Source organism: Bos grunniens, chromosome 1 (genome assembly GCF_055505025.1).
Source record: "Bos grunniens cultivar Pamir isolate PY7600 chromosome 1, Bosgru_T2T1.0, whole genome shotgun sequence".
In the NCBI taxonomy this organism is placed as follows: Eukaryota; Metazoa; Chordata; class Mammalia; order Artiodactyla; family Bovidae; genus Bos; species Bos grunniens.
Window position 1 is genome coordinate 61,624,172 of NC_141165.1, and position 12,228 is coordinate 61,636,399.

General features: G+C 38.5%; 1 protein-coding gene across 36 annotated transcripts in view; it reads right to left on the minus strand.

Moving 5' to 3' along the window:
- The window catches only part of PLD1 (phospholipase D1), a 273,635-nt gene that overhangs the window by 74,209 nt on the left and 187,198 nt on the right, over positions 1 to 12,228 (minus strand). For all 36 annotated transcript variants that reach the window (XR_015161521.1, XR_015161559.1, XR_015161610.1 and 33 more), the window contains one exon: positions 3,087 to 3,221. Coding sequence is in view for 31 of the 36 variants with exons in the window: in XM_086394443.1 (XP_086250569.1) it covers positions 3,087 to 3,221 (135 nt within the window). In the remaining 5 variants the exon portion in view is untranslated. The remainder of the gene's footprint in view (positions 1 to 3,086; positions 3,222 to 12,228) is intronic.

Below are 12,228 nucleotides of genomic sequence, written 5' to 3' on the forward strand. Positions count from 1 at the left end.
CCTCTCAGCACCAGTTCATCAGTATCCATCCCAGTGGTTCCGGGGTTTGGTGAAAAGAATACCTGCCTCCCCTGTAGTCCATGAGGTGGGCGGGGCAGTGGCGCTGTGTGAGCACGTGTTGTGTTTCCCTACTGTGATGTGCAGTGGAATGCACGTGTGAGCTAAACCACTTTGGTCATGTCCAACTCTTTGTGACCCAATGCATAGCAGCCCGCCAGGCTCCTCTGTCCGTGGGATTCTCCAGGTAATAATACTGGAGTGGGTTGCCATGCCCTCCTCCAGGGGATCTTTCGACCCAGGGATCAAACCAACATCTCTTATGTCTCCTGCATTGGCAGGCAGGTTCTTTACCACTCGTGCTCCCTGGGAAGCCCATGCAGTGAATTAGTGAAACCAAAAGAAAGAAAAAAAAATCAATTCATTTAGTTAACAGGATAGACTTAACTTCTACTTAAGGATAGCCTTGTTTTATTTAGGAAAGAAAATAACTGTTAGTTCGGTTACATGCCAATAAGATGAATTAGAAAACTGGACTTGGTCACAGATTTTAGAACCAACAGGGCCACCCGGGGTAAGACATAATTAAAGCTATACAAGAAAGAGATCTCAGTGTGAGAAACCAAGTATTTCCTTGTGAAGAAAAAATAAGGATAAACCATTTAGTCATTTTTCTTACGATAGATTATTCAGTAATTCTGGATTAAGTCTGCCATGTTAGAAAATTTAATCACAGGTTACTTTAACTTCTTTTAAGCTCTTAATGACTTAACACCTGTAAAATATCCTCAACCTAATTTCTCAAGTCCTCTTTGAGAATTTTAAACATTGTTCTCTGTGTTATGAACTTAAACAGGCCAAATGTCTGAGAGCAGCAACAACAAGCCTATTTCTTCCAGAGTTCCCACAGAGGTGAAAAGAACAAAAGTACACATGGATTTTTCCATGGATTTTCCTGGGGAAAATCTGTCCTGCCCTGGGGAAGAAGAAAAAGAAATCCAGCCCTTAAAGACTAGCAAGTGAGACTTCTCATACTCTCAAGGTCACATCTTCAGTTTCAAGAAAGTAGATAATAACTGTATGCAAAAAGAATCAATTATTGCTAGTCTAAATAAATTGTAGCCTTTGAGAGTTTAAAGACCTTTCTATAAAGTAAGTCAAAAACTCTACAGATTTATTTAACTCAGATACTAAAAACTACTTTGCATTTATACTTGATGTAAAAGTAAAGCAGGTTGAAAGTCGAAAAGACTTTTAAAAGGAAAATATTTACATCTGTCAATTTTTACTTCAAGAATTCTGAAATCTCCCTAAAGAGATCAACTGACTTTCATCTGGCTTTGTTTGTTTGTTTTTCCATTTCAACAAGCATCAGTATTTTCCCTTTCCTTATTGTCACTGTCAATTTGAAGATAAAAATATTCTGAGATTAGCTTCTAAAGAGGCAAAGACAAGAATAGCTTGGGGAAATAAGAGAAAACCTGTTTATTAGGGGAGATAGGGGAAGAAATGAATCCTTAAAGGGCTCCGATCCCTATTGGGCAAGAGATTATAAAGACACGGATATTTCTCTTAAAGGCCCAAAGAGAGAGAGAGAGAGAGAGAGAGAGAGAGAGAGAGTGTGTGTGTGTGTGTGTGTGTGTATCACCACACTGTGATCTACATATTTTCTGGCTTCAGAACTGCTTTTCTTTCTTTTCAAATCGTGTTACAGAGAAGACAGTCTCATTACTCCTAGGTATGAGATTTTTCTTTCTTTTCTCAGTGGAGGATAGAAATGGAAAAGGCATATTTACTGTCAAATTTTTTCCAGAACACTCCATGACACTTAGTTTCTTAAAGAATAGATATCTTATAGCTGAGAGACTACATGTCATTGAAAACAGATGAGTGGAATGCCCAACCGTGGGACACAGCATATCTCTTAAGGAACATCCCCTCACCCTTGTCAATTCATTTATCTGGCTGATTATTAATACTCATTTTCTCATCTTGACCTTTCAATGTTCATGTAACATGATATTAGAAGGCAAACCAACCCCACGATGGGAAAATGAAGCTTTCCAGGTGTACAAAAGAATGGAGCTGCAAACCCACCCTTCTCAGCAGGCTGTTCTAATCTGGGTAGAAGTACAACCAGTAACACCCCTGAATCTGTCCATGGGGTGAGAGCTGCGGGAGAAGACTGCAGACCTCAGTCTAGGGCTACATTGTATTATTACTACACAAGCTGGTCTACCCTGTACCCTGATTCAGTTCAGTTCAGTTCAGTCACTTAGTCGTGTCCGACTCTTTGCAACCCCATGAATCGCAGCACACCAGATTAGTAACATCCAAAATACTGACTCCAGGGGAAAAACGGTAAGCATAGACATTGTTGTTGCTGTTGGATAGTTGCTCAGTTGCATCTAACTCTTTTGTGACCCCATGGACTGTGGCCTGGCAGGCTCCTCTGTCCATGGGATTTCCCAGGCAAGAATACTGGAGTGGGTTGCCATTTCCTTCTCCAAGGGATCTTCCCAATCCAGGGATCAAACCCACATCTCCTGCATTGGCAGGCCAGTTCTTTACCATTGAGCCACCAGGGAAGCTCCAAGCATAGATGTAGTGATAGTTTAACATCCTTCCGATCCTGACTCTTGCAAAAACCTTGGATCTGAGGTATTGGTTAGGTGGATGTGGTGGGAGCACATACAAAGTACTACCAGGCTACCAGATACTCATTTATGACACACTTCCCTTCCCAAACCTCTCCATTCTAGCCCTGAAATCTAGGCACTTTTGTTCAAAATTCTTAAAAAGGGAATAATAAAGAATTAATGAGCGCAGACTGATTACTGCACTGCTGGGTTAGACTGCTGTCTCTGGACACTGTAATTTGCACAATGGCCATTTAATTGTTCTGTGCCTCTGTTACTTCACAGATAAAAACAGGGATTAGAAAAGACATAAGCAAAAAAGATGGCTTCAGAAATGTTTTAGATACTGATACTCTCAACTGCAAAGGAAGCTTCAAAGGAATAAAAAGAATGATTTTTGCATGAGGTAAGTCAACTGACAAGGAACACAATTAGAGACCAAGTACTTACCAATAATAACAGTGTTGTCATCAGCAATTAGCAACTTGCTGTGGACATAGATAAGCTCAGTGACTAGGTTTCCTTCAAGCTCTGCATGTGTTCTAAGACCACAGAAGGATATATAATTTATCCACTGATTGCCAACTGTAAATTAAACAAGAAATCACTAAAATTAATACGACCAAGCTCAATAAAGGCATCTTAGATTTTACTGTCTTCCAAAACAAATATACCACTTCAACAGGTTAAGAATAGATTGTGTAACATATATACGTATGTGTGTGTACATAATTTTAGAATGCATGTAGGATCTATTTTTACTTTCTGAAGAGTTTTATATTGCTAATATAAATGGAGATATAATTTCAAAATATCTTACTGAAGTGATTTCTATGAATCCCCAATGCTAGGTGATCCCCAAATAAATTCAAATATGAACATTTTATTTTAAGGATTTATTGAGTAACTACTGCAGAGTGATAACTCAAGTATAGCCACAATGGGACAACCGCAGATTTGCATCTGTCTGGGTTGACACCTGCTGCTGTTTATTCTGTTGTTTTAAAAAATGTACTTATTTGCCTGCATCAGGTCTTAGTTGCAATACTTGGGATCTTCACTGCATCTTGTGGGATTTTTTTCATTGCAGTGCGTGGGCTTCTCTCTATTTGTGTCTCATGAGATTATTAGTTGCAGCACATGGGCTTAGCCGATCTGCAGCATGTGGGATCTTAGTTTCCCAACCAGGGATCAAACCCGCATCTCCTGCATTGGATGACAGATTCTTTTTTTTTTTTTTTTAATACAATGTTATTTTATTTATTCTTTTTGCCATTTAAAAAATTTTTAATCGGAGGCTAATTACTTTACAATATTGTGGTGGGTTTTGCCATACATTCACATGAATCAGCCATGGGTGTACATGTGTTCCCCATCCTGAATTCCCCTCCCACCTCCCTCCCCATTCCATCCCTCAGAATCATCCCAGTGCACCAGCCCAGAGCACCCTGTCTCATTAACCTGGACTGGCGATCTATTTCACATATGATAATATACATGTTTCAATGCTATTCTCTCAAATCGTCCCACCCTCGCCTTCTCCCACAGAGTCCAAAAGTCTGTTCTTTACATCTGTGTCTCTTTTGCTGTCTTGATTGGCCACCTCATGCGAAGAGTTGACTCACTGGAAAAGACTCTGATGCTGGGAGGGATTGGGGGCAAGAGGAGAAGGGGACGACAGAGGATGAGATGGCTGGATGGCATCACTGACTTGATGGACATGAGTCTGAGTGAACTCCGGGAGTTGGTGATGGACAGGGAGGCCTGGCATGCTGCGATTCATGGGGTCACGAAGAGTCGGACATGACTGAACAACTGATCTGATCTGATCTGATATAGGGTCATGGTTACCATCTTTCTAAATTCTGTATATATGCATTAATATACTGTATTGGTGTTTTTCTTTCTGGCTTACTTCACTCTGTATAATAGGCTCCAGTTTCATCCAATTCATTAGAACTGATTCAAATGCACTCTTTTTAATAGCTGAGTAATACTCCATTGTGTATATGTACCACAGCTTTCTTATCCATTCATCTGCCAATGGACATCTAGGTTGCTTCCATGTCCTGGCTATCATAAACAGTGCTTCGATGAACACTGGGGTGCACGTGTCTCTTTCAATTCTGATTTCCTTGATGTGTATGCCCAGCAGTGGGATTGCTGGGTTGTATGTCAGTTCTATTTCCAGTTTTTTAAGGAGTCTCCACACTGTTCTCTATAGTGGCTGTACTAGTTTGCATTCCCACCAGCAGTGTAAGAGGGTTTAGATGGCAGATTCTTAACCACTGGACCACGACGGAAGTCCCAACACCTTGCTGCTGTTTAAATCAGATGCAAGACGTAAGCTCAAACTATCTGGTGTTTATACATACTTAGTAGCAAACTCAGGGCAAAGCAGCAGCTAAAATTTTACAGACTTTGGCTAAGTAAAAATGTTGGCAGTTAAATAATATCCCTCCTTCTAAATCATTGAAAATTAGGGAAACAAAAAAAATCCTAAGTATGTTTGACCTTGGAGAATTTATTTCAGAGCAAGAAGTACTAGGTTTGTACTTTAAAATGTAGCCCTCTCATCGTGTGAAGGTCATTTATGTGATAAGAACTGTATTCCATATCAAACCAACCCATAATCATTACTCTGGCGTGAGTGTTAGTCACGAGATTTTATGGTCCCGTCTCACACAGCAGTTGTCCTAGATAAGCTAAGTGTGATACTAAGAATAAATGGAGTGGAACCAAAGCATCACAGATTCTTATAGAAGGAGAATATAAATTTTTATAAGAGAATCTGAAGCATGCTGATAGAATCAATGGTAGTTCATGTTTCATTTACTGAAGTTTCCAGGTATTACTGATGTTTTCTATTTTGCTGTTGATGTTACTCAGTGAACCTATTACATTTAGGTATCTTGGAAAGAAATTTCTTCACAGGTAATATATAGAGGTTCCTCCATTTATAGATAACCCTTCCCATATCTGATATTAACACATACTATAAAGTCTGTATAATTAAAACAGTGGAGAACTGGTACATAGACAACCAAACCAGTGTCTGAAATTGAAAGTCCAGAAATAGACCCAAGTAAGTATGGAAATTTTGCATATGATAAAGGTTGTAGCTCTAGGAAAAGGGCTTTTTAAGAAAAGGTGCTAGTATAATTGCATCGCTATTCCAAAGAGATAAAAATTATATACATTCCTCCCAGCAATCATAAAAACTCTAAATAAATCAGAGATGAAAATGTAAGCATATGAAACCATACAGGTGTTAGAAGAAAACCGAGTGAATTCCTGGTAACCTGAGTGTAGGGGAGGCTTATAACTATCTGCTGCTAAGTCGCTTCAGTCGTGTCCGACTCTGTGCGACCCCATAGACAGCAGCCCACCGGGCTCCCCCGTCCCTGGGATTCTCCAGGCAAGAACACTGGAGTGGGTTGCCATTCCCTTCTCCAATGCATAAAAGTGAAAAGTGAAAGTGAAGCCGCTCAGTCGTGTCCGACTCCTAGTGACCCCATGGACTGCAGCCTACCAGGTTCCTCCGTCCATGGGATTTTCCAGGCAAGAGTACTGGAGTGGGGTGCCATTGCCTTCTCCATTATAACTATCTAGAGGCAATAAAAGAAAAGATCAATAATGTTGGCTAAAAAACCCAAAACAAAACAAACTCATTTGCATGACACAAAACACAATAAGCAAAAAAAAAAAAAGGCAAAGGACTTCCCTGGTGATCGCGTGGTTAAGCATCTACCTTCCAATTCAGGGGACATGGGTTCAGTCCCTGTACCAGGAAGATTCCACACGCTGCAGAACAAGGAAACCAGGGTGCCATGACTACGGAGCCTGCGCTCTAGAGCCGCGCCTGCTGAGACTGCACGCTGCAACACTGAAAGCCCTAGAGCCTGTGCTGCGACAAGAGAAGTCCCCACTCGCTGCAGCTAAAGAAAGGACTTGCAAGGCACTGAGGACCTAGCACAGCCACAATAAATAAATAATTTAAAAAATAACTGAAGGGAGAAAAAGACCAAAGTCTTCCTAGAAAAATAGGTAAAAGACATGGACAATTCAAACACACAAAAAGATACATTTGAAAAGACAGTCATCTTCACTCATAATTAACAGAAATGCAAATTAAAACTATATTGAGAAAGCATTTTTTAACCTATAAGACTGACCAAAAAAAAAGAAAGAAAGATAACCTATTCTGTTGTTGAGACTGGGTTGAAGTAAGCTCTCTCTTACATTGACGCTGAGAGTGCAAATTGGTATAAACTTGGAGGGGAATTTGTCAATATCTAACAAATTATCTATAGCCCAGCATTTCCATTCTAGAAACTTACCGTAAATATACAGTTCCAACAAATAAGAATGTATGTACACAAAACTACTAATTATATTATTGCAATTGAAAAGTACTGAATATAACCTAAATGCTCACACAGAGAATGACTGGATTAACTATGGCCAATTTGTACACGGGGGACTATGCAGAGGCAGAAAGGAATGAAACTCTATGAACTGATTCAGAGTGATTTCCAGGATGGAGCATAAATTTTAAAAGAGCAAATACACAAGAGAATATGTGGTATGTTATTCTTATGAAACAGATTTGGAGAAATGAGAAAATATACATGTTTCTGCTCATTTGTACAAAAAGAAACACAGCCCAAATAACTTAGAAACTGAAATAATTTGTTACCAATAGAGGATAAGTAGATTAGGGTGAGAAAGATGGTGGGAAGAAGCCGAAAGGAGGTATAGCGGAGTGGCGCCTGTCTAAGCATGTCTGTCTTTTGTATAGTTCTGACTATTGGAAATCTGTTGCATACACTCAAAAAAGAAAAAAAAAATCAGGAAAGATATAGGAAAAAAGAACCCAAATGAAATACAAACTAAAGCAAGTGAACCTAACTGCTTTTCAAATTAAAACCATAATCCAAAGATACTTGGAACACTAGCTTTTGATGATATATACTCTTAGGCTAAAGACAAAAAGAACTATAAACAAATATTGGATTCTAGTGAGATATATTTTTCATAGTAGTTGGGCTAGCAATTTCTGTGTATTCTAAGATTGAGGAAATATATATATATATTATATACAATAGAAGTAGGTTTCTTACTGTGAGATAAAGGTTATAAAAATAGAGAGATGGCAAGAAGGAATCCTGTGGCATGGGACTGAAATGATAAGTATCAGTATGGAGATTAGACAATAGATAGATGGACAGATAGATAATGTGCATGCAAAAAGCCTACAGCAGTAATATCCTAGAAGCAATGATCATACCTCCTACCCAGAATTTGGTTTCTGATACCACTTTCCACTGTGCATGCATGGGTACTCAGTTGTGTCCTACTCTTTACAACCTCATGGACTGTAGCTTGTCAGGCTCCTCTGTCCATGGAAATTTCCAGGCAACAATAATACTACAGCAGATTGCCATTTCCTTCTCCAGGAGATCTTTCTGACTTAGGGATTGAACCCTTGTCTGTTGCATCTTCTGCTTTGGCAGGTGGGTTCTTTACCAGCTGAGCAACCGGGGAGCAAACCTATGTAAGTTCCTTGAAGAAATAGTTGATTGCCGGGCTAGTTACGGGAATGTATAAGATGGGTCTGAAACCCTTGTGCCAATGAAAAAAGGCTGATGGGCATACATCAAAAGCCTCACAGGCCACACTCCATACCTACTCCCCATTCACCCTTGCTATGAAATAATTCCTATAGAGTGGCAGAAATCTTTATTTCTTTATGAAAAATGTCTTTAAAAAGAAAGCTCAGGGTGAGTACCAGTCACAGGGACCAAAATGAAGATAAGGGTTCCAAGCTAGAAAGTAGATATGTTGTGTCCTGTCAAAAGAGGTGAACAGATCCACCACCCACTCTTGTGAGCAGAAAAAGTAAACTGAGAAATTACTTCGGCCAGTACAGTCATCCCTCAGTATCCACAGGGTACTGGTTCCAGGATCCCCAAGGATGAAAAAATCTGCCCTACTCTAGTCCTTTATGTTAATATAAAGTCGTATACCATTTTCACGTGATGTACACACATCCTCTTGTACACCTTAAATCATCTCTAGATTATTTACAATACTTATTACAATGTAAGTGTTATGCGAATAGTTGCCTGCCTGTGGCAAATTCAAGTTTTGCCTTTTGGAACTTTCTAGGTTTTTTTCCCTCAAATATTTTCAATCTGCGGTTGGTTGAATGTGGGCTGGGGAACCTGCAAAGTACAGTTGAGTGTACGTTATTCTGTGAAGGAAACTGACTCAACAGAGTAACAAACTTGGTGATGTTAACTTGTGGTGTGAGAATATACTGAAACAGTGTCTTCTTAATAAAACATGAGAAAGCCAGGAGCATGACAGGTATTAATAAAGAGCAATAGGCAGAAAATAGTCACGGGGGCTTCCAAAGTACATGTCATGGAGTATTTGAGAATCTGGAGTTTTATATAGGCCTTCAAGACATATCTGTTGTGAATGTTGGTGCAGATATAGCTTGAAAGATGAGAAATCTGATACAATAGACTCTTAAGTTTATCAGGACATTTTGTGAAAGGACTTGGAGTTGTTACAGGCATTTGCTGCTTAAACAAGTACTTCTTACATGTACATTTCTAATCCTAATTGAATACCTCTAGACCTTGTGTTAAATTATACTAAATGGGCTGCTAAAATGCCATAATTCACAACAATTATAAAAATGATAAAGAAATGCTTTAAGTTAAACACTAAATCCCTGAAGATTAGCATATCAGAAAATTATACACTAATCACAGCTGGTTTTCTTTTCAGGAATTCTAACATATTCATAGCAGCAGTTTTGTTATTTCTAAAGAACTGAAACAGGAGAAAACTACAGTTCTCTATCCAATTAGAGATTAGCTAGTTCATGTATTTAAAACCCACTATACTTTTATGAAAACAAAGCCAACAATACAACACTGTGCCTCAAAAAGGGGCATTATGTAATTAATCTATTCTTCCATGTTTAGTGTATGAGCATTTCCCCCACAGAGATGCCTGATTTTGACTTGTTCCCAGGGTACTTGGAACTCGTTTTGTAAGAGGGCTTAACATTAAAATTACTTCCTATGCTAAAATCCAATTTTTCCCCTGAATAGGCAAAGGAAGAAAAAGGGTCCAGAGTCCAAGGAAATGCTTCATAATAAGCTCAGGATATTTTTATGATTGAGAAACTAAATAATAGTCTTGTTCTGACTTTTTATTCTCCTATAACCTCACCTTTGCATTTTTACTAGCCACTGTCATTACTAAATGACTGTCCTGATTTTATTTCTTTTTAAAAGATGTATCCATTTTTATCTACTCTCAAATTTCATGCTTTTTTTTTTTTTTTTTGCCACACCATATGGCATGTGGGATCTTCGTTCCCTGATCAGGGATCAACCCTCACCCCTGTAGTGCAAGCACAGAGTCTTAACCACCGGAGAAGTCCCCTGATTTTGTTTTCATCAATAGATCTTTTAGAACCTTACTCATTCACTATCAACTTCATTTTAAACCATTACCCTAGAGATAGGGTAATACTCTGGTAAATCTGTGTGCGTGAGTGCTCAGTTGCTTCAGTCGTGTATGACTTTGTGACCCTATGAACTGTAGCCCTCCAGGCTCCTCTCTCTGTCCATTGGGTTTTCACAGTGCTGCAGTGGGTTGCCATGCCCTTCTCCAAGGGACCTCCCTGACCCAGGGATCAAATCCACATCTCCTCCGTCTTCTGCATTGCAGGCAGATTCTTTACCACTGAGCCACCAGGGAAGCCCCTGGTAAATTTATGTCCTGGATAAAATTAGATACAACTTTTGAAAGTATTTATTATTGGTGATGTACATGTCTTATGTCCAAAGTTCTTTCTCAAGATTTTTAGATTGAGGAGACCATTTGTGAAAAATCACTGAATACTAAACAGAAATAGATAAGTTTAAAATTATATAGTCTTAAAGGCTTAATTCATTATTTTTACGGCTTCCAGATCATTTAAAAATCCACCGGCCATAAAATTTGCCTCTTTAAAGTATGCAATTCAGTGTCTTTTAAAAAAAACGTATATTCACAAAGCTGTACCATTATCACCACTATCCAATTTTAAGGCATTTTAATTACTCTGAAAATAAAAGCCATACATTATATTTGCCAGTATTTGGCCACAAGATTCAGGATTTTCTGGCATTTCTGGCATTGGGAATCTGTTCCAACAAAGGAGTGGTAGTTTTCTTTTAGTTGTTTTATTTTCCTTCCTTTGTTTTTGTGTGAACATGTTTTCAATTCTCTTGGGTATATTCTATGGAGCAGAATTGCTAAGTTATATGGTAACTCTTGCAGAAGGAAATGGCAATCCACTCCAGTATTCTTGCCTGGAAAATTTCAGTAGCCTGGCGGCCTACAGTCTATGGGGTCGCAAAGAGCGGCTGAGCAACTGAGCACCTGAGCGCATGTTAGCTCTATGTTTAACTTTTAGGGAACTACCAAACTGCTTTCCAAGGAGTCCACACCATTTTGAATTCCCAACAGCAATGTATGAGGATTCTAAAATCTTCATATTCTCATCATTATCTTTTTTATGTCTTAAATCATAGCCATCTTAGTGGATATAAAGTTGTATCTTATGATTTTTACTTGAATTTCTCTAATGATTAATGATGTTGAGTATCTTTTCATATGTTTATTGGCCATTTGTATATCTTCTTTGAAGAAATGTCTATTTAGATTCTTGGCCCAGTTTTAATTGGATTAGCTCTTTATTGTTGACTTATAAATGTTCTTTGTGTATTCAGGATATGAATCCCTTATCAGATATATGATTTGCAAACATTTTTTAAGTCTTTTTTATCCCAGTTCCTTGATAGTGTCCATTGGAACATAAAAGCTTTTATGTCTGATGAAATCCAACTTAATCTATTTTTATTGTAAAGCCAAGAAACCTATGTTAATACAATGTCAGAATGATTTTTGTCTATGTTTTTTTCTAAGAGTTTTTACATTTTAGGTCCTGATCCATTTTGACTTATTTTTTTTGTATATGGTGTAAGGCCCAACTTCATCCCTTTGTATGTGAATATCCAGTTGTTCAAACACCATTTCAGGACATGCAATTGTCCTGAAACCCTTTTTGAAATTCAAGTGACCATAGTCATAAGAGTTTATTTCTATATTCTCAGTTCTATTCCTATGACCTATATGTCTATCTTTATATCAGTATCACACTGGTTTTATTACTGTAGTTTTATAGTAAGTTCTAAAATTGAGAGTGTGAATCCTCCAATTTGTTCTTTTTCAAGAAAAGCTGATTCATTGGATAAGACTCTGATGCTGGGAAAGATTGGGGGCAGGAGAAGAAGGGGGTGACAGAGGATGAGATGATTGGATGGTACTACTGACTTGATGGACACGAGTTTGAGCAAGCTCCAGGAGATGGTGAAAGACAGGGAAGCCTGGTGTGCTACAATGCATGGGGTCACAAACAGTCAGCACGACTTTGACTGAACAATAACAGAGGTTGTCTGGGCTATTCTAAATGCCACATTCATTTTTCTGCACTTTTTTTTTTTTCTGCTCCTCAGACTGG